This window comes from Etheostoma spectabile, chromosome 6, assembly GCF_008692095.1.
Source record: "Etheostoma spectabile isolate EspeVRDwgs_2016 chromosome 6, UIUC_Espe_1.0, whole genome shotgun sequence".
Classification (NCBI taxonomy): domain Eukaryota; kingdom Metazoa; phylum Chordata; class Actinopteri; order Perciformes; family Percidae; genus Etheostoma; species Etheostoma spectabile.
The window spans coordinates 5478927-5502536 of NC_045738.1; the positions used below are offsets into that span (position 1 = coordinate 5478927).

Consider the following 23610-nt stretch of genomic DNA (forward strand, 5'->3'; position numbering starts at 1 on the left):
CAGTGCTTTTAAGCATCTATTTAGACACTACAGAATTGGGTACCACTTTCTAATAAGGCACAGAAAACCCTTTCTGCAATTACACTAAAACTTTCCCAAAGATTTCACAGAGAACAGGTGACTGTATAAAATTGGGAATGTAATGTTTTATATGTAATCTTATTTTGCACAGAGAACTGAACACCAGGTACAAATAAATAATACAGCTGCCATTCAATATTGATAATTTAAATGCAGTCTGCATGATACTCTGCAGCTTCTCCTTCACCACAGAAGGGATTAAATTGCCTTTCACCTAACTAAAATGAAGGGTTAACAGTTTGGCTGGAGAGGAGCCCAGTGGTCGTAACTGTAAGACAAACCAGCATCTATCCCCTCACACATTAGCTTCTCCTGCTGACAGACTGACATCCTCCTGGGCCACAGACAACTTTTATTCTCTTTCATCATTTGGTTAAGAAGGCGCTCATGTGGGTTCCTGCTAAAGTGCAGTTTCCCTCGTATTCATCATGTGGTGTGCTGTAATGTAAACATGTCAGTACAGTATGTGTCGTAGTCCTGTAGGTGTCAAGGGAGGGAAGCAGACCTTCCAGAGGATGGGAAATAGCAGAATTACAGGAGTGATCTCCTCTGTTCTTTCAGGGAGAATTCATGTAGAGATTAGGCGGCTGTTTCCTTGACAACCACATTTTACCAACTTATCAACGATTCTTTTTTGTCCCACTGATGTCCTCTCAACTCACCATCTTCTGTTCTCTCTTATCCAGCAAGTGCAAATGCACTTTTGTCTCAATCTTCTTTAAACGTCTTCTCTCATTTCTCTCATTTCTGTATTTCATCTCTTCAAACCAATGCTTTTCTTCTCTCAGGTTTTTGTCATCCTGTCACTCACTCAGTTCATCTTTCTGATAGTAAATTGGCTCAGTCGTTCATTTTCCTTTGCTGCCTCCGTATTTCACTCTATTCTCAGCTCTTGGATTTGAAATCGTCACATTGATCGCCATAGACATTTAAAAACCTACATGCACAGTATTAGCAGATACTTGTAGACCTTGACCTTTTAAACATTGGCCGCAGGTTTTATTTTTATTAATAAAAAAAAATGAAAGTAAAAATGTTTTTACTTTTTTAGCAGGTTTTACAGGGAACGCTGATGATCCTCTGCCACTCCAGCGGTCATGTGTAAAATTAGATGTAATCTGTGCCTCTTTACAATGTTACATAAGCCTTTCTCCCAACACCCTCCCCCCTTGTTTTCTCATGCAACTGTCTGTTTAGGTAATAAACAGGTTTCGTGTCTCTCCTCTCTGTTACGTTTCACTCTCTTCCATGACATTTCACACCTTTCTGACACCCGCCCCCACATTACACCTTCACTGCGCTTTAGTATTTGGACCCTGAAGAAGATTGTGCAGTGACAGTAAAAATAATAAGGACAGTTTCTGCGTCAGTGAGGTGTGTGTGTGTGTGTGTGTATGTGGAGCTAGCATGTCGAGGACGCCCATGCTGTAAAAACCTTTGGTTTAGGTAAAGACGAAAGCTCGGATATATATTATTTTTAGAAACATTTTTAATTTTCTCTGTCAATCTGGATTCCTGTAGCTGCACAACAGGCCTAAGTGTATTGCAGACTGATTCCCTGCAATTGGTGGGGAAAAAAATATGTACAGTCAATTTATGAATACTATAAGCAATACCCTTAAGTTTAGGGTAATGATTTAGGGCCTAAACAGTCAACCAATTAGACAACCAGTTCAAACCAGTGCTATTCTGTTGACAGTCCAATAGTACTGTTTCTGCTTCAGTTTGAGTTCTCCACCTCCTCTTCTGCAAAACGTCAAAACCCTAATTCTTCTGACACCCACTCTTTTTCATTGTTTCCTCCTCAAACATCATCAAATCAATAATACAAACAGATTGAATATGAATATTGGCTTGCTGCATCACCACTTGGTTTGGATGTGCAATTCTTTTCAAAAGGCAACAGTATGACAGTACATGAATTGGCTTTGTTTGGGTCAAGGACAGCAGCTCTGCCATCGCACACAACCCACAGTGGATGACGGCGATGACTAACTCTGCTTTTTCAAAAGTGGAGCTGCCTCATACTTTGATGTGAAGGAGAACCTTTAAAAACTAATTTTAAAAAGTAGACTTTCCACACTGAGAGCTGTGGACCTCCTCTGCCTTTTCTATGCTTAGTTTTAATGCCTTCGTTCAGTCACATTCAAGACATCATTGCCACTTGAACAGAAACAATGAATCAGCCTCACATCTAAAGGCACTCTGGAATTGTCTGCAGAAGTAACTCTGTGTTTAATCAATGACACACACATTTTTAATTAGTACGTCCTGTCTCTCTCTTGTCATGTCTAAAATGTGCTGGCTGCCTCTGCCAGACGGAAATCAAATCAAGTCCTAGACCCAGACAAATTACTGTTGCGTAACTAATTGTCAGGAAAAAGAGGAAACAAAACAAAACAGATGAAATAACATCTTGGGAGAGAGACCGTGAGATTTTCATTTTGCAGCTCTGACCACTGAGTGTAAACATCTGTCAGTCACAGCTATCATGCATGAGGAGGTCTAATGTTTTTAAATGATTATCATTGTATTCAGGTAGAACTCTTCACAGTTTACATTAGGAATAATTCATAACCTTGCTAATGATGTTAAGAAAGAAAACACTTTTTGGCAAGCATCAGTAACTTTGCAATCAGAGGCACTCATGCTATGAGTATTGTTTGAAGTGATAGTGTGACTAATTCATTTCCTTTTATAAGGTATTATTTTTGATTTATTTCATGAGGTGTTGTAGTCTGTGTGCAGTTATCAAGAAAATATCCCAAAGTGCAGTGACTACATGGATGCTACAGCACTACACAAATAACACTGTTCCAATTGCCCAGATGTGCAGATAACTCAATAGTTTACAGACTCATAAAAGCCAAAGTACCTAATTTTCCCAGTTTCCAATTTCCAATTTTACACTCTTTATCCAACCCTTCGACTGTGACATTGGAATCGCAAACACATACAGTGGAAAAGGTAGAATATAACAAAAAAAGAAGTTTATCCTCAAATAAGAGACTGTATGAAAATGATTGTGGTGGGAAGGGGGGTTGAATCATATTATTTTATTTGAAAAACAAAACACAATCCTGTCTCTTAAAAATATATTTTTGTACATAAACATATTTGCAACAGACAATGTATTTTGAAGGAAACGTAAAGCCGAATGGATTAGATTTCCATCAACATAATGAGGAAATGTTAATTATTGTGGCTGTCAAGTTGCAAAATGATAATACCAACATATCAGTAAAATGTTCATTCACAATATATTCCATTTGTTTTTCACCAAACAAACAATCCTGTAATTCTGATCGTGGTGATGACAGCATGTAAACATGTTTATGGTCATATTTAGGAACTGCATAAAAACTATTTTTCTAGCACCCTTTGCACTATGCTCCATAATTAAAATAATAATAACTATCATAATATAATTTACTCTTGGATACTTTGCACTCTTCATTGCACTATTACTACTGCACTACTTCATTGCCCTAACCCTAACCATAACTTGTCATGGCAAAACCAAATGACACTAAATTCTTTTAGTGTCAAACTTGTTTATAATGTTTATGACACTTTTATGTAGATACCTTCAAGTAAAGTGTAACCAAAAAATCTAATTGTGGGATGAGAAAAAGTTGAAACATCCTCGCCTTATCTCCAAGCAAACATAAACCACCATTAAAAAAATACATAAACTTCCACATTTTCTGAACTCTCTCCCTGATCATAATTTTCATTCAGTCCCTAAATCCTAAAATGTATACATACCTATGCATGCATAAACTGTATTTATTATTATTACCAATGTTGTACACATGCTACATGCCATATGTTTCTTGAGCTTGAAGATTCTTCTACAAGAGAGCAAATATTTTGGGAGTGCCACAGATCTACAGACCACAGCATGGCTCGTTCTGTACTGCATGATACCAAGGCATCTGTGACTTTGCCACATATAGATCACACATAAACATATTTTACAAAGGAAAATATTGTTTTTTTACTGACAAATGTAAAAATAAACAAAAGTGCATTCTTGTTCATCTCATTGTGCCTCTGTCACCTCTGACACCCCATTAAGTTTCACACAAGTTTGACTTTAACACATTGTCTAAAATTAATCAGGTTGCTGGCTGCACAATCGCTCCATGCTGTGTAGGACAGAAAGCCTGCTGTTTTCTTCTGCTCCAGTCTTTTTCCTGTAGTGACTGACTTAGTCTGACCTACTGGTTCATTTTGCTGTTCATTCAGCCACAGGCATACCTACGGAAATTAGCTATTCTGCAGCTATGACATACATGCATATATGAAGAATGTGACCTTTAAATAATACAGGTTTCCACTGAGTAGTACTGGTGAAAGGTGGTGTCAGGTTGTCAGATTTTATTTTATGGTTTCATAGTGTGCCACAGTGACAGGTGACTTGTTTTGTGACCTTTTGTGTTTTAGTCCATGTAAATCCTAGAAGAGCATAAATTGCTATGGTGAAATGATAACGTGTTAAATGTGTGATGGCAAAATGACATGACCACATCAAAATTGTTCTACTTTTTAGTGTCTATATAGACACAATAATAGTCTAGGAGTCAGAACACGAGTTTACACTTAAAGGTTGAACAGGCCAGACAAATGACTCGGTGTGTGATTGTAAGACAGCAACGCAATGCGACAGCCAGCAGAAGCTCAGTCCTTCACTGTGCTTCTGCTCTGAAAGCTGCAAAACAAACGCGTGAATTTAAACCTTGGTAAATCCTCAGCTCATGTATTTCTTTCCTATTTAATATTGCATCCACAGAAAAATACCAGCTATGTGGAAAAATAAAATGAAAATAAATAATAAGGTATGTATTGCTTTTCCCCTGACCTTTCAGAAGTATACAAGCTAATATCAGAACCACTGTTGTGCACAAGATATTGTAACCCAATAGCAGAAAAAAACCCACATCCGCTCACAACAACAGCAACACGTAAAATGCGAAATGACCGCGAGTGCAACAAGTATCACAGCTCAATCGATACAACATGATGGGTATGTGAATCAAGCAGCTGATAGGAGACTTTTTCTCTGGTCTTTTTTTATTTTTTTTAATCAGACATGCATCATCATCGCTCCATCTTAATGCAAAAACCCAACATGAAGCCCACTTTAAATTGTCTGCACTCTGTTTTCCCTGCTATGAATGTGATGGGTTCAGAGAGGCAGCATAATGCTTCCAGAGGTTTCCATTGGGCTGAGTGATGCAAGTAATCATACTGCCTGTACACAAGAATCATGAGTGATTGTGTCCCAGGGGAGAACATGAACACCACAAAAACAGCATTTTGTTTGTGTCATCTGCAACCCATCTCTCTCTCTTTTATAACACATTTCAACCACATCTCTAAATTGTGTACAGAAAAATATATGGCTCATCAGATGCACTCAGTCTGCTGCTGTTTACAAAGAGCACCTACCCTGCACTCATACATTAGAGTATTTTTAGCCCTCTTTGATAGCCCTCTAATCTAACCCTGCATGTCATCATAGCTCCTGCAGCAGTAGCAGGTGGCATATACCCTCTTCCCCCACACAGCTGTAACTGAACTTAATGATTTACTTCCTGAACTGCTGTGTAAGTCATTTCATGCCGCCGAGGTGGGCCGTGGTCCCACTTGGACTATTGTTGTTGAAATTAAGCTTGTGATCAGGGCTTCAGTGTCAGAGTTGTGTAATGGTTGAGACCAGAATGTACTGCTGAGCCCTCTGTAGGTGCAATGGACTGAATTCAATAAAACATATGTAAAGGGAGGTGTCTGTGGGAAAACCCATGCAACCTCTCCACCCCCACTCTCTCCCTCCCCTCACACTCAACGTTTTTTTTTGTAAACATCTCTTAGACTTTGTTTCACCGAATAGCCTCTAGCTCTACATTTTAAAGTCCAACCATAGACTGTAACAACAATGAAACCTAGTGACGTCCCCCATTGATTTATGGACTACCATTTTGAAGCCAGGAGTTTGCATTTTGGCCGTCACCATCTTGGTATTTTGGAGCCCGAAGTGACACTATTTGGACTAGAGGACATCATCTAGCGAAGTTTTGGGGAACTCCAGCAACTAGCGCTGTTCATTGGCACACAGCAGTACACAGAGCTGGTTTCTACCAGCTAACGCTAGCACTAGCTTTGGTTGGCAAGGTGCTATTAAACACTGAACAAGACATTTTTAAGTGACCAAAGTGTTCAAATAACTTTCATGAAGTGACAAAAGTTTACACAGTGCCATGGATACACACCTCTAAGGCATGTCCTGCATTATTGTCTATTTTAAAATAAATGGGACCGTAATTAACTAAATTAACAGCATACTTAGCCTACTAAAGAATAGTTTAAACTATTTAGACCATGAACTCATTATTAAAATGTAGAATGAGGTTAGAAATTAAGTGAGAAGTAAGGTCATTTTCTCATAGACTTCTATGGAAAAAGACTTCTTTTTGGAGCCGTGGAGTCACCCACTGCTGTAAATTAGATAGAAGGCAGGTTTAAGGCACTTAGGCCTCATTCACACTGCCTGTGTCGGCTGTAAGTGGGAGGCCAACTTTTGGAGAAACACAACCCTGTGCACATTGCGGTGGCCAATCATGTAACCTTGGTGCATTTTGAACTATGGTTTGAGGTGGTGTGAGAATCCCGTAGAGTAAACAGGAAACATCATTGCCTTTATCGCTGCCACAAGAAAGTTTAAAAACACTATTCTTCTCTCTCTCCTGTGAAATTAAACTGCCTTCAATGGCGGTCGGAAACATGGAGATATATAAATGATCTGAAGGAAAACAGTAATTGTGAAATACACAGTCTACATGTGCTACATTGGGGGGGGTTAAATACATAACAGGGCATCACACAAATGGGCCAGTTTTGACACTTCCACACTGCCGGACTACTCTCCGGCAAATTGCTTGATCGCTGTTTCCCTTTCTGAACACAGTTGTATGTTGAAAAAAGTCATAGTTTCTCATGTCGAAAAAGTCATGAAAGAAAAAAAGTGATAAGAAAGTCATGTTATAGTTTATTGATTAAATTAATAAAAACTCATAGTATAGTATTTCCAAAAAATCATGACAATGTCATGGTAAAGTATAATAAAAAAAGTCATAGTAAAAATTTCCAAAATACAGTAAATCATGTTATAGTATGAAAACCAAAAGTGATTAAGAAGTAACAGTATAGTATACTGAACAGAATTGATTAAAAAGTCATAGTATACAGTAGTATGTAAAAAAATGACATAGTTCAGTATGTCAAAAAAAGTGACACTACTGCATAGTACTGTCTGTCCAAAAAAAAGTCATAGTACAGTATGTCAAAATTGTCATAGTATAGTTTGTTGAAAATAAATAAATAACAAAGTCACAGTGTAGTATGTCGAAAAATGTGATAAGAAAGTCACGGTATAGCATGTTGGAAAAAGTCATAAAAAAGTAATATTATAGTATGGTGAATAAAGTATTAAAAAGTCATAGTATAGTATGTCGATAAATCATAAAAACATCATGGAAAAGTATGATGAAAAAGGTCATAGTGTGATATGTCCAATAAAAAGTCATGATATAGCAAGATGAAAAAGTGAAAACAAGCTCATGGTATAGTATGTCAAAAAATCATAAAAAAGTCTTAGTATAGCATTTCAAAAAAAGTGATAAAAAGTCATTATATAGTTTGTCGAAATAAGTGATAAAAAGGTTAAAGTTAAAAGTACTAGTATGGAATGTCAAAAAATTCATTGTTTAGCATGTTAAAATAAGTGATAAAAAATCATAGCACAGTCCAAAATTCTCATAGTATAAAACTCATGTCATGAAAAAAAAGTCATGGTTTAGTATTTCAAAAAAGGGATAATAAAGTCATGGTACATAGGAAAAAACTCAGAATACAACATTGTGAATGAAGTGATAAAAAAGTCATAGTATAGTATATAAAAAAAAGAATAAAAAAGTCACAGTATAGTATGTCAAATAAAGTTGTAAAAAATCATGGTTAGCATGTCAAAAAAAGTAATAAAAAGTCATAGTATAGTATGTCAAAATGATCATAGTATAGTTTGTTGAAAAATAAATAAATAAAATTGTCAAAGAACAGTATGTCGAAAAAAAATCCTAATTGTATGTCAAAAAAGTGATATAAAAGTCATGGTATAGCATGTTGGAAAAAAACTATAGTGTGTCAAAAAAAGTAATTAAAAAAGTCAAAGCATAGTATGTACAAAATAGTCATAGTACAGTATAAAAAAGGTGTGATAAAAAAGTCATGGTATAGTTTGTCAAAAAAAGGGATAAAAAAGTTATAGCTAAGCAAGTCACATAAAGTTGTAGTTTAGTATGTCAAAAAAAGTGATAAAAAGTTATTGTATAGTTTGTTGAAAAAAGGGATAAAAAGTCATAGTATGTCAAAAAGTGATTAAAAAAACGTCATAGTATAGTATGTCTAAAAAAGTCAGAAAAGTCCTAGTATAGCAAAAAGTCACAGTTCAACATAGTATAGTATGTCAAAAAAAGAGATACAAAGTCACAGTTTAGTATGTCTAAAAAATCATGAAAAGTCATAGTATAGTATTTCATAACAGTGATAAAAAAAGTCATAGCACAGTATGTCAGAAATAGTCATAGTATGTCAAAAAAGTGATAAAAAAACTCATAGTTTCTTACGTTGAAAAAGTCAAAGTACAGTATGACAAAAAAAGTCATAGTACAATATGTCAAATAAAGGGATAAAAAAGTCATAGTTAAGCTTGTTGAAAAAAGTTATGGTTTAGTATGTTAATAAAAGTGATGAAAAGTCATGTTATAGCATGTTGGAAAAAAGTAATGAAAAAGTATGGCATGTCGAATAAAGTGATAAAAAGGTCATAGTTTATTATGTCCAAAAAGTAATAAAAAAGTCAAAGCATTGCATGTAAAAAAAATACTCATGACGATAAAAGTGATAAAAAGGTCATTGTGTAGTTTGTCAAAAAAAGGGATAGTTTCTTATGTCGAAAAAGTCATGGTTTGGTAAGTTGAGAAAAAGTGATAATAAAGTCATAGTATAGTATGTCGAATGAATCATAAAAAGTCATAGTATATTATGACAACAACAGTCATCATATAATATGTCAAAAAAGTGATAATACAGCATAGTTTAGTTTGTCAAAAAATAAATAAATAAATAAAGTCCTAGTTTAGTACAAAAGTGATATAAATGTCATGATACAGCATGTTGAATGAAGTGATAAAAAAAAGTCATGGTATAGTATATTAAAAAAGTAATTAAAAAAAATCAAAGCATAATATGTCAAAAATAGTCATATGACGAAAAAGTGAAAAGAAAGTCACAGTCAAAAAAGTCAGAGTATAGTATGGTAAAAAGGTCATAGTATAGTATGCTGCAAAAAGTGATAAAAAAAATTCATAGTATAGTGAGTCAAACTATGACTTTTTTATCAAAGCGTGTCTAAAAAAGTGATGAAAAAGTCATAGTATAGCATGTCAGAAAAGTGATAAACAGTCATAGAATATGGAAAATGTGACAAAAAAGTCACAGTATAGTATGTCAAAAAAGTGATAAAAATGTCAAAGTAAAGCATGATAACAAAAGGGATAAAAAAGTCATAGTTTAGTATGTCGGAAAAACTGATAAAAAGTCATAGTATGTCAAAAAAGTCATAAAAAAGGCTTTGTATTGGCAAGTCTAAAAAGTGATAAAAAGGCAAAGCCTAATATGTCAAAATAGTCATAGTGTAGTATGATGAAAAAATTATAAGAAAGTCACGGTATAGCATGTTGGAAAAAAGTCATAATATAGTATGGTGAATAAAAAATATAATAAAACGTCATGGTATGGTATGCAAAAAAATAATTCAAAGTCATAGAAGATAAAGTATGAAATGCCATCAATCCACACAGAAGCTGCAAAGAAACATCCCTCCTCATTTCTGAAAAACAAATGAGCTTGCTGAACTTCCAAAATGAGCCATATCATTTTCAATAACAGCTCTTCATCTTAAGAAGACATGTGTGATCTATGTTTTAGAGAGGGAGCTTGTCATAGCTTGCCCTATTCCTCTGACTGTCCTTCTGATGGCTGCTGGTTAAAGGCGGTTTGTAAAGGTCATTTAGCAGAGTGTGTGAAGACTGCCACAGTTAGTGTGTGACCACTACAGACAGCCACATGACGATTTTGATCTGTCTGTGTTCAAATAAAAAAGTACTGAGAAACACTCTCTAATACACATGGATGAGCCAATTTCACCAGCCAGTTTGCTCAAGATCACATGCACGTTCCTAATGGTTTTTGATGTTCTCAGTAATGGGCTACACGCTAGCTACAGATCAATGAGTGCTATGATGGAAAAAGACACCCGCCTGGCATATGAGTAATTAAGGATTTACATGACATGATGGCTGAACAGGTCAAGCAAAATGCCCTATGAGAAATAAACATTGACTAATGTCCCCAAAACATGCATGTGTTTTACAAGCCAACAGTGAAACTCTTTTATTCAGGGATAGGACATTTTCCAGATGCATTACAATATCACAGGCAGGAACATCATGTTTTATCCGGTTACACATGAGCAGCATTTGTTAAACATTGACCCAGAGCAAATAAAGAGTTCTCAAATGGATGTGCCTGCATGTTTGCATGCCTGTAATAATGTGTTTGCTTTTATGGATGTAGTTGATACCATCAGGCATCTGCTACACGCTATCAAAACCATCTCAGATATTTAATTACTGACTGGGAATTGCGTCACTCATGTTGTTTGGTAAGGTAATTTTATGGAGGTGACTCTCTGGTGAAAACAGTTAATCTTTTAATGGAGCTCCACCAATACGGGCCACAAGCCATGGAGAGTGGGAGAAGAAGAACCTCGAGGTTGAAGGCAGGCAGCAATAAGAAGGATGGCCCAATAAAGACTGATTGAGCTGCAACGATGAGAGATGTTCGGATTGGGTTAGGCGCACATTGTTTGATGAAGCTGCGGGGCGGCAGGTGCTCTGTTATTTTGGATGACAGCTATTGAGGAGAGTTAAAAATGGAAGTGACAAAGCAACATTGTATGCTAGAGCTAATTAAAGCTCTTTGGTAAATGTGTTTTTTTTGGGGGGGCAGGCTAAGAATTGGACATGAAAACACATGTTGCTTTTTTGCACCAGTGCGCTTTGCAAAGGGAGCGCGCACTCACACGGCTATACACATGGATGAGAGAGAGAGAGAGAGAGAGAGAGAGAAAGAGAGAGAGCAAGAGATAGATAGATAGATAGATAGATAGATAGATAGATAGATAGATAGATAGATAGATAGATAGATAGATAGATAGAGCCTCCGGCTTACCATACATCGCCATCTTGGCCTGTCCCAAAACAAAAAGAAACAGAGAGAGAGAGCGAGAGAGCGAGAGAGAGAGAGAGAGAGAGCATCCTGCTCTGGGCACCTCATTACTAATTTGACTGTCTGTTCTCGTGCGCTCCTGTACCTGCTCTCCATACGCTACAATCTCTCCTGAATTGTTTTAGGAATGGCTTTGCATCCCTACTACGCTTTTGGTGACTTTAACGCCTCGGTCTTCATAACTCCTTTCAATGTAACGGTTACCGAGGATCCGCTGCGCGTGCACTCAACCAACAATGAGACCAGCCAGGCTACAGCCAGGAACACTACAAGTCTCATCATCGCTGTCTGTATCACAGCTCTCTACTCTCTCATCTGTGTGGTTGGACTGCTTGGAAACGTGCTTGTTATGTATGGGGTGGTCAGGTAAGAAATAAACAAAGACCCATAACTATTAAGTAAACACAAAAAAAAAAATGAAAAGGAAGAGACAAACACAAGTTATTCTTGACCAAGTGGAGATTTACAATTATATTTATTGTATCCTTATTATCAATAAAAAAGCAACACACACACAACTATAATAGTCATTTAAAAAAATGGAAGTCTAGAAAGCTGCTATATTACATCATGTATGATGGTCTTAATTGCGCACAGATCCAGTGTGTCTGAGAGCCATTCTCCAAACCGACACACAAACACACTCACGCCTCCTACACACACAAGAGGGAGGGCGGTGTAATCCATAGCTTACTGTTGGAGTGCTTAGTGTTGCTTCAATGCACCAATTACTTTTGTCATGAACAACATAAATGACTGTTAAAAACTCAGATGATTAAAAAACATAACCTGCACATCAGAAGCTATGATTGTGATAATTAATGTAGATTCTGAGGAATCATGGCACCGGATTTGTTGTTGAACTTCAGCTTAAATGAGCAAGCAATGAGGTGACGGCTGGACCTCCGATGGCATCTCCAATGGCACTGAACGGCTTCCTGTGTGGAAGATGAAATATGAGTTTCTGTACTTTTTTTCAATGTCAGAATACTCAAACACAAAAGAGAATCTAAAAGAAATTTTGGCCACTCTCTCCCTGGCAAAGCAAGAGTGTGAGATCAGTGTCTAATGTAATACTTCCCCTAATGAGGGGGGATTGAGATAATGTAAGTCGTCCCTTTTTCTTTCCTTCTCCTTGTAAACCTTGCAATTTAATTAAATTGGATGAACTATTGTCATAAGGTGAACTCATGAATACATATTTTAAACAGCCAGACAGCTGCTCAGCTGCCATTCAGACTAGACTGGTCACTGGGAAAAGAAGAAGAAAAAAACTCCTCTGTGAATCTGAAATTAAGGAGCAGGAATTGACTCATTACATGGCCTATTAGATTAATGGAGGTTTACGGTCACTTGGCTCTCATGCATTTAGTGTTGTGCCATAAAAACGTTGTGTATGTAAAAAGCTCTTTTATTAGTTCAATATTATTCGAGAGGAAATCTGAGCTCATTGTATTGAGGGAGGAAATGGATTAGATCAAACAATAAATTGGTGTCTACCCTTGAAAGATTTAATGGAAATTGTGAGTCATCCCCACTTGACGTCTTCTTTGCAGCACAGCAGTAGGCAGACCTTGAAAAAAAATTCCATCTTCTCCAACTAACAAAAGTCCCTCTCGACTGTGACTCAGAATCAGTAAAAACATGCTTTTCTTCTAACCAACCAGGTACACCAAGATGAAGACCGCCACCAACATCTACATCTTCAACCTGGCTCTCGCTGACGCTCTCGCCACCAGCACCCTCCCCTTCCAGAGCGCCAAGTACCTGATGAGCACATGGCCCTTTGGGGAGGTGTTGTGTAAAGTGGTCATTGCCATCGACTACTACAACATGTTCACCAGCATCTTCACGCTCACCATGATGAGCGTGGACCGCTACATCGCCGTTTGTCATCCGGTGAAGGCCCTGGACTTTCGCACGCCTACCAAAGCCAAGCTCATCAACATCTGCATCTGGATCCTCTCCTCAGCCTTCGGAGTCCCTGTGATGATCATGGCTGTTACCAAGGTGACAGACAAAGGTGGGAGATTTCTATTGTTGAAGAAAAAAATGCTGAAAATTACCATCACTGTCTAAAAACTTCACTTATCAGCGCAAGCTTTTTAATGCCTTTAGTGGCAAGTGTTGATCTCGGGGAGTAATCAGGCCTGTAGAAGAGAACATTTGAGCTGGGTTATTAACCTAAATTAGCTTCTCCACATGGCCCTCTATTAAACATGTAATTGTTTTAACTCCTCAGGAAACACTGCCTGCGAACTCAGATTCCCCAAACCTGAGAAGTACTGGGACACAGTAATGAAAATCTGTGTGTTTGTCTTCGCCTTCGTGGTCCCCATCCTGGTCATCACCGTCTGCTACGGTCTGATGATCCTGCGGCTCAAGAGTGTCCGTCTGCTCTCCGGCTCCAAAGAGAAGGATAGGAACCTGCGACGGATCACCCGCATGGTCCTGGTGATTGTGGCGGCCTTCATCATCTGTTGGACTCCCATCCACATCTTCATCATTGTTAAAACCATGGTGGATATAGACCGCACGAACCTCCTGGTGGTGGCCAGCTGGCATCTGTGCATCGCGCTGGGATACACCAACAGCAGTCTCAATCCTGTGCTGTACGCCTTCTTGGATGAGAACTTCAAAAGGTGCTTTAGGGATTTCTGCCTGCCCTATCGCTCCCGCCTGGAGCAGAACAGCTTCTCCAGAGCACGCAATGGCACAAAGGAGCCCATGTCTGTTTGTGCTCCTGCGACAAAACATAGACCATCGGACTGACTAGGCATGGATCAGTTGGGAGAAAGAACAGATCAGGGGGACCTCCAGACCGAGGTCACACAGATCTCCACCACAGGAGTCTGAGTCTACAGATGTCTGCTTTTGACCTGCCAGTTATGTAAATTTTTGATTGTGTTTTTGGTCTCATATAATGAAACTAGTGAGACACAATTCTTTGACAAACATGCCTGAGTGTGCCTGTGCATAAGGAAATGGAATGCAGATGTTCATCCTTGGAGTGTACAAAGCACATGCATGATGCGAACACATATACAGTGCGGTCACAAAGTATTGGGATAGTGATATGTCTTTTATTGTGTTGGCGCTGCACAATAAAAAAGTGGGTATTTGTAGGTCTTCACATCCATATTAGGTGAACAATGAAGGACTCTGTATATACACAGTCCCACAAAGATCAGATTGTCAAACAGGACATAGATCCTAAACACACAGACAAGTCCACTAAGAAGAGTCTTTTTATGGCCAAGCAGTGGCAGATGTATGATTTGGCCTGTTAGGCATGTGACTTCAAGCCAACAGATAATGTGTTTCACTTGATGAAGACCAGACTGACTATGTAAATCAAAGTACTACAGAAGGTCTCGTGTAACAGCGAGAAGTGACGACGGCTGCAGAACAGAGCTGGCAGGGAAGATACTGCTGGCTGCTGATGACTGTGTGCCACAGACTTCAGCCAATCGTTATTTTCCGCTACATATTACATACAATGATTTAATTCAGATTTTTGTTAGCTTGTAAAATAACTTTTTATTCCTTAAAATTAGGTTAGCATTTATGAAGGACTACAATTTGTTGATGACACTTTTAGACCACATTCCTAACCGCTTGTGGGCAGAGGGAAAAGCTGTAAACACAAAAATCACCTTTGTATATGGATATGACAAACAGCCAATTTACACATCCAGTAGTTACAGACCAACATTATCATTCATTTTAAGTCGTGTTTCTGGCTCTTTAGCTGCTAAAAGCTCACCACCAGGAAGTCAATTAGTTAGTCAACTGTTTCTGTCTGCTTTTCTGTGTTGTGTACAATCGTTTTTAGAGCCTTTCTTCTAAGAGTACAGTGAAAGCAAACCAGAAAAATAAAGTAATAAAGTAAATAGAGCTTACAAACAAAAAACAATAAGCTAAAAGATACTTTAATGCTTTGTAGAGATGAAGGCAACTGCAGAGTCTAGTGATAATTCTCTGTGGGTTTGTCATAATGAGTTCGTTTACATTACACATAATCATTCCACCCATTTTTAATATAAAATGTGCTTTTATAGCGTCTTTAAACCTGACTTTCTATTTAATTTCATGTCCAAATGAGTACAGAGCCAATGCAATGAAAAATGTGCCTCCATCCTTATACTGTCTGAATGCACTGTCCATCCAGACTGGTGGCAGTATTGTCAGTCAACCTCATTAGGAAGATAATGCGAATACAATAGCGTGAATGTTTAGCTGAGACTATATTTGCTTTGTCCGTGTAATATCTAAATTAAAGGATGTATCTAATTTCACGTTTGTTCTTGTGATCGAAAGGAGAAAAACGCTTTTAAAAGAGGTAATTTCATTCTAAATGACCACATATTTCAGTGTCATCCCCCCCTCCCCCCAACATCACATACATCGTGAGAGATCTTTGAAAAAGAAACCTTTAATGACTTGAAAATACGGTCTTCATGATTAAGCAGAGATGACTGACTCTTCCAGTGTACATTCCCCATGAACATCAGTGTTCAGCTGACTTCGCTTCCCCAACTCAGCTGAAAGCTGACTAAGGAGCTAAAAGCAAATGTGTTACCGCTGTTTTAATAGTTGTGACTAAATGACCTCAAACTGGCACAGAGGCAAGTCTGAATTGGATCAAACGCATTAGCAGAGAAGAAGCTTCCCACACATATTACAGCTAATGGACAAGTTTCCACTGAAGATCTTTGTGCACTTGCAGGAAGAGATTAGGGCAATGAGAAGACATTTGATTTGCAGATTTTAGAGAAGAATCAAACAAGATGCCTCTCATCTTGCCAATGCAGCAATGCAGTTTTGTTTAAAAAGGCTTCTATATATCAAGTTTAACGATAATATTGTTCTGTCACAGCATATTAAGTGATACAGTGATTCATTTTGTTTCAATGTGCAGTCAAAGTGTCAAGCTGTTGTACTATTAAGCTTAATTTGAAACCAGTTATTAAAATCAAACATTAAATTACAACGTATTTACACGAAGTGCTATAATTGTAAGTTAAAGCTTTCAAAATCTTATAATAATGATCACCATCACTGAAGAGCATTTGTAAATGTTTTCTGTAGTTGGCAATATGTTCAGCTGATTGAAAATATGTACCGTAATGCCTTATTCAGCATTATGTTCTTTTTGCAAAAAGTGAATTGTTCTGTTGAGAAAAATAGCAGAAACATTCTATAAAGTACCTTATTGTATTGGTGTAATAACCAATTTAGTCAAGTTGTATCTTGTATTTAATTTGAAATGTAGTTGTAAATAACTTTTAAGTTTTTTTTCCAATATTTTGTGTGGTTGTTATCACATATGTTGTTAACATTTATACTCTTTATTAATGCCAGTGAGGCCTCATGGGAGTTAAACATGTGATTTGTTGGTAGAATCAAGAATGACCTGTTGATTGAGGCAATGTTGATGTGACAAATACGACACATCTAAAGTGCATATTTAAATAAAAGCATATGAAATAAGTCAGGGATGATATTGAGGTTTCTGGCCACCAGATACATTGGAGAATTGTCAATGTTTACAATGTATCAATAAAAAAATGAGGGTCTGATATTGTATATATCATATATTTTGTCTGTCTCACAATATTTTCTGACTGCCACACTGCAGCAGGACAGTGTATGTGGCATCAACTCAAAGTTCACTGCAGTGCCCATGATTATTACAGGAAGGAACATGTCACCCAGTGCATCAGTGTGGCTTACTTATTATGTGTTTAAACAGTTTTTGAATAACAATGGAGCTCTATGGCACAGAAGATTAACATTATCAGGATTTAGTAACATTAATTAATTGTTGTCTTTTTGTCTTTTCACAAGATGTGTTGACAATAAGATAAATACAAGAACATCACCTGTAGCATCCTTTTGACTGAATGACAAATTCACAGTACCACTACATCAACGTTTTTGGGGACTTATCTTGGAGGAAAAACAGGATAAAAACAGGATAAAATAAACCACTGTGCTATCTTTTTTTTTTAATAATTCAGATTATCATTAAATGTGGATTGTGTACTCTCAACTGCACGGGTCACACTCTGTTTTACACTGTCTATGGTCACATTGCAGTGCACGTCGAGTTATGATTGGGCAATACTCACTGAGACATTATTACAGAGCCAGTTGACACTTAAATGACACCCGCCAGTGAGGCCCGCAGAAGATGTGTTGAAAAAGACAAATGATGGTGCATATACATGATATATGCATATTTTGCATCACGGTCCATGGATTATATGTTGGACTGTTGTTTAATTTAATTTCTGGCACACATTAAAGGGTTGAAATCATTCTCTGCTGAACGACTGATGATGTCTCAGAGAACAGAAACCTGCATCATTAAACCTCATTTCTCTTTCAGAGGTGTGTGGATGTTGAAAGACAACTGAAATGATTTTAACGAGAAACCTTCAGTCTGAATATCTCCTGTACAAGATGTCATAGTGGCACAGTGGCATTGAAGATTGTATCTATGCTATGTAGCATACAGTATGTTCCCTATAAAATATACATGACTTTGACTATTTGTTCACTGTATAAAAGACAAATGAAACTGGAACAAAATGAATAATTTAGTCAAACACTGTGAGCTGGCTCCAGACTTGGCTAGACTGCAAGCTGGCCTTTAAAAAAAAATGTGAATAACAAAGTCCTTTAGTCATCAGAACAGTTAGATCCACAACACTTAATGTCACAACAAAAACTCAAGTGCAACTGTGATCTTTGCCTCTACAGAAACAGTTTTTTTTCCTCTGTGAGTGCACAGACAACAGGTGTTTGCTATCAAACATGTATATGCTACAGTTACTGTAGAGCAGTTCCACACCGATAATTAAATGCTCTCATCTACTGACCTAATCTAATGGTACACTTGAACAAATTAACAGTTGGAAACGAGAACAGAGAGGTAATCTTGCTGAAGTGTTCATAACAGCTCTCAATGTCGCAGTGCTACAATTTCCTAAAAGCTCAAAGCATTCAACAGGTTGTTTTCTGTTTCATCTGGATAATAGGATCGTACTTGTCTTGTGACTTCCCCTGCTTGCTTGTCTGTGCGAGAGACTTTGTGAGATTTTTTTTGCTTGGCCTGATGGAACACAATTATCTTGTTTGACAGCTTGAGTAAAAAGCATGTCTTGAGTTACATTACATTCACCACAATATTGCACTAAGGGCAACCTGCACAATTGGTTCATTTACATTTTAGCATACATTTAGCATATTATTGAAGCAGTTGCACATTTTGTTTTCCCATCCTGTATATATTTAAATAGTTGTTCTTACATTTTATTCTTCTATTTTATTCCTATCATTATTATTATTATTATTATTATCATTATTATTATTATTATTATTATTATTATTATTATTATTTCATGTATACTGTATGGTTGTATATATTTTCCTAGTATCTCATTTATATTCATATGTTGTGTTGTGTGACTTATGTACTTGTGCTGCTGTGACACCGTAATTTCCCATTTTTTTGGGATCAATAAATATCTATCTATCTATCTATCTATCTATCTATCTATCTATCTATCTATCTATCTATCTATCTATCTATCTATCTATCTACATCACAATATTGCAACCAAAAAATCTATCAATGTAACAGACGTTGAGGGGTCTCATCAGCAGACATCTCTTTCCTCCATACTGTAAGTCAGGGTTTTCAAACAATACAGCATCTTGGCTGACATTGCACAACCTGCCAGTGCTGAGTCAAACCCATACAATCAAAAGAGTAAAGAAAGAAACCCAAAAGGGATTAGCTATGGAGAGGATGATTATGCCGAGATATTGGTAATGGGTTTGGAAAGTTGGCCTTGCTACTTTGTGTGACAGGCGCCTGCTGTAACACAGATAATCAGACCTCCTGGTTGCCTGAGGTGCAAAAAGCTCTGAAGTACTTGAAGTGGATGTTTCACAAATGCTCTGGTATTCCCTGCTGAGGAGCAGAACCAGGGATTGAAACTTGGTGCCATCTGTCAGCTGCCAGCTGAGAGTCCTCGGGACTGGGGTGCTGAGGGAAGCTGAGCCTTCCTCTATATTTCACTCTAAATTGTATTATGTCTTGACTTTGAAGACTTTGAATTTGGTACAACCAATTGAATGTGTTACCCAGTTTAAATCTTAATATTTTGATGTAACTTCAAATGTGCACATTGAAGGGGAACTCAACCAATTTTACACATCAAAGTACAGTTTAGTTTACATGATGAAATCTGATAAAGTGGGGTGTGGAGTTAGAAAGAAGTCAGGTTATCAGACCTCTGTAGCCCGCTCCTCGTCTCTGCTTGAGCTTTCATGAAACGTTTTTCTCTTCTGTTCATTGGGAGTTTGACCATGTTGTCGGACTACAATGCAAAAATCAGTGGAGTACTCTTTTGATAAAACCCTGATGCCGATTTATAAACCACGGCACTAGATAAAACTGCCTTTTGATGTATCTACTGATGCAACATGTATTTACTACTTTGCAAAGCTGAAATAGAATAAATGAAATACATTTAGACTGAATAAAACAAAAGGCCCTCCTCTGCTATACCAAAAACATCATAATAAAAATAACAATTACCTCTCTTTTATCTGACTCCTCTCCTCCACTAATACTTTTCGTACAGTCCCTGTAAGAATCTGGGCTGGTGAACCTAATTTCTCCACAGGATCCATCCCTGTGTATCAGCTGCTTCCCTCAGAGGACCACAATTCTTGTTCTCAGCTCAGCTGTCATCCATAAAGGTAATTTATCTCATCACACTTTAGGTGGTCCTAAAGTAATTAGCAAGGAATCAGTATGACACGCATATGAATACATTACAACACATATCCATTTATGAGTCACACACCAGGGCAATCCTTAGTGGGATTTAATGCTTGTTGTTTTCTGGCCAATGCAACAGAAATATAACCATGCATCAGCTCAAGAGATTGCCACTTCTAATAAACCCTTACACAGCTGTCGGTCCTCTGCTGTGCGGCCCACTAGAAGCCCTCAGCCCACTGGACGAGGAGTCCAATCTATCAAGGCAATCTCAGTAATTACAGATGATGGAGTACCAGCCACTTAACAGCAAGAGAGGTACTCATTTGCTAATAACACCATGTTTGGGTTCCTGTGTTTAAATATCAAAACAACAACTACTCTGCCATGGCAACAGTTAAGTGTTTCATACATGTAGTACTTCATGCATCCCCGATATGGCTCATTATGTGCCATAAACTGTCTTCTGAGCCAAGATCAAATAGTTTTTGAAATGTTAAGTGTTTTGTATTTGAGGCTAGATGCATTTAAAGGTATCCAATTTTTCTGTGTGAGAGAGAAAGCGAGTAAGAATGCAATGATTTGGACTTCAGGTTCCTGATGGGCCATATTCAACAGCTTCCTATAATGATGGACCGCCAAGAGTAAAGCCTCTCTGAAGCATTTAAATAATCACAAAACTTTGGATTTCTTGATTAAGACGTACTTGAGAAACAGCACTCAGTACAATTTGAAGAGTTAATTAAGAAAGCAGCAGGGTGACTCAAGGGCTGCCACGTCCCAATCAAGGCAGAGCTAAATGTCTTCTACTGAGATTATTATTTTGCTAACATGATGCTGCTGTTATTGAATACACCATGCAGCCTGTCGCGAGCCTGTTACACATGTGCACTGTGATGCTTGCATAAAGACAGTGTTACCAAAACAAAAGCGTATGAATGCCTCACATGCAGCTCAGAGTAGAGCAGCCAATTTCTGGATTAAAATGGCTCCCTCCATTATTAGGGGAAATGTGTGGCAATGCAGGTGCCTGAAGCTCATCGGTCCCCTCTGTTATTAGTTAACGAGTTAATTAGTTAATGAGTAACGAGTTTAGAGCCCACATGTGTCAAGAATAATCCTGTTAATCACAGGATGTGATTGCTAAATTCCTTTATGAATGTTTCTCTTTGTGCTAGAAACATTCTAGGTTTCTGGACATTGTCTGACTTCTAATCCTCCAGCTTGTGAAGCTGTTAACAGATGTCAAAGATGAATGCTTTTAACAGCCTCAAAGTTCTCAAAGTTGCAGAATAAATCACTTCCATTTGTCCACGTCTGCACACAGACAGACAAGGACAGACATGCAACAACTGCATTCAAACAGGTTTAAGAAATGTAAAGGTTTGAAGGCTTCCTTAAAAAATGTTAAAAAGTGGGTGAATATTGGGCTTTAGTGTTTGATCTTGTAACCGCTCATTACTGAACAAATTGATGTTATTTAATTTGAAATTAATGCCAATATTAATCATACAGCTTATTACAAAATAGTATGTCAGGTACATTGTAGCAGGTCTTTGACTGAAGCTTACAACAACTTAATACTGCACGTAACCCCTTTGCAAAACTTCTCTCAAACACATTTGTAGTACTCATGTCAGATGTGGTGAAGAAAGCTGCATTTACACCCAGAACTATTTCAAATGTTTTCCACTAAAAAAAGAAGAGCAAACACCCCATGGAAGAACAGGTGCAGTGGAAACAGAAACTATCATCACGCTTGCTTTTAAAAGACAACGATTACTGATGAGCAGTGAACCTTGAAATGTATTCCTGACAAACAGCGATGCAAAACAAACAAGGGAAGAGGTGCACTATGATAAATGAACAGCTTATGTAAATACTTTAGCATTTCAAAGCTTTTTGAGTGGCTTTTTGCTACAAGGACTTTCACAGCACTTCATTATTGGTCCACTTGGTCAGATGAAAGCAAGGTGAGGCGAGCAGACGCTGTGCATTTCCCCCCAGACAACACACAAAAGCATGTAGCCTTGATGTACTGTATGTAGTTGTACCATCATTTGCATCCTTAAGTGTTTCTCATCTACAATACACTCATGACCATATGTGCATGGAATGTGTTGTTTACATACAGAATAAGATGCAACTGTAAGGATGTATTATTAGCATTATAGAATACAGTTTTGCACAATAAGATGTAGTTGTAGCCCCTTCCATGCTACACACACATAAAGCACAGCTCTATGGCAATATAGCAATTTACTATTTTTTGCATCAAATGGATGGTTTATTAGTCAGATTTAATTCACTTCATTAGACAATACATTCCCATCTTTGTGCTTTCTTGATTGGTTTTCTGTTTACCGTTTTACGTCAGCCAATCCTAGACTACCAAACTGTGACAAACAGGAGACTAATAAATCTTTGTTTACAAACAGCGGAAACTTCGTCTTTCACATTTTCTGAAATGAAGTAATAAACTGAAAAATGTGCCCATAGCCTTAAAAATGGGTATATTAAAAATGAGAATGTTCCAAATGTTTTCTATTATAGTCCATTAGTCAGAAAATTATTAAATTCCCCTCACAAATTCCTCAAACCAGAAGTGACATTGTGTTTGGTCTGAACGGTCTAAAAACTAAAAATATATATTCAGAAGAAAAGCATCAGATGCTCACATCCGAGAAGCTCAAACCAGCAACTGTTTGGTATTTTTGCATGGAAATAACTGGCAATTATCAAAATGGTCAAGAATATTTGATGCACTGGATAAGAAAAGGCTTAAAAACTTAAAATTGTATCTTTATTTTTAGACAGACAAAGCAACAAAATGCAGGATACATTATGTTACCAAATGTCCAACCAGTCACAATGGGGTGCCCGAGGTAAACAGTAGTCTCACATATTCAACTCCTTGAGTATAAATGTCCTGTCTAAACCAAGGTCAGTGGAATTATTGCTAAGAAAACCTAACATTAAAAGACTATTGTTTTTGAGAAGTCATTAAAAGGCTTGCACTCTCGTTTCCATTACGTACATGCAGTCACATTCACAAACATCACATATACCATCTTACAGTCATACAAATTACTTTTAATGAAAAGAATTCAAAAGGTAACGTCAAAAACTAGATAAAAAAAATAGTCTCTCATTTGTCACGATCTACTGCACATCCTTGAACAATTTCCCCCCACACTAGGAGAAGAGTTCTCATAAAAAAAAAGGGCCAGGACCTCTTATACTCCATCAGCTCAGCACAAGAAGTCACACATGGATCAACACTCGCCCCAGATTTAGGCATCGTGTAAAAGCCCCCC

At 37.4% G+C, this 23610-nt stretch overlaps 1 protein-coding gene across 1 annotated transcript; it reads left to right on the forward strand.

Annotated features, from left to right (window-relative positions):
- Positions 1-11484: 11484 nt before the first annotated feature.
- Positions 11485-14598, forward strand: oprd1b (opioid receptor, delta 1b). Its single transcript, XM_032519116.1, has 3 exons — positions 11485-11859; positions 13161-13516; positions 13736-14598. The coding sequence occupies exons 1-3, from the start codon at positions 11621-11623 to the stop codon at positions 14263-14265; spliced, it is 1125 nt and encodes a 374-aa protein (XP_032375007.1). The 5' UTR covers positions 11485-11620; the 3' UTR covers positions 14266-14598.
- Positions 14599-23610: the final 9012 nt, after the last annotated feature.

Bases quoted from the DNA above. Each gene is read 5' to 3' on its own strand.
- oprd1b (XM_032519116.1), top strand. From the start codon at position 11,621: ATGGCTTTGCATCCCTACTACGCTTTTGGTGACTTTAACGCCTCGGTC. The intron at 11,860-13,160 runs GTAAGAAATAAA...CTAACCAACCAG, and splicing joins GTTATGTATGGGGTGGTCAG to GTACACCAAGATGAAGACCG. The intron at 13,517-13,735 runs GTGGGAGATTTC...TTAACTCCTCAG, and splicing joins TACCAAGGTGACAGACAAAG to GAAACACTGCCTGCGAACTC.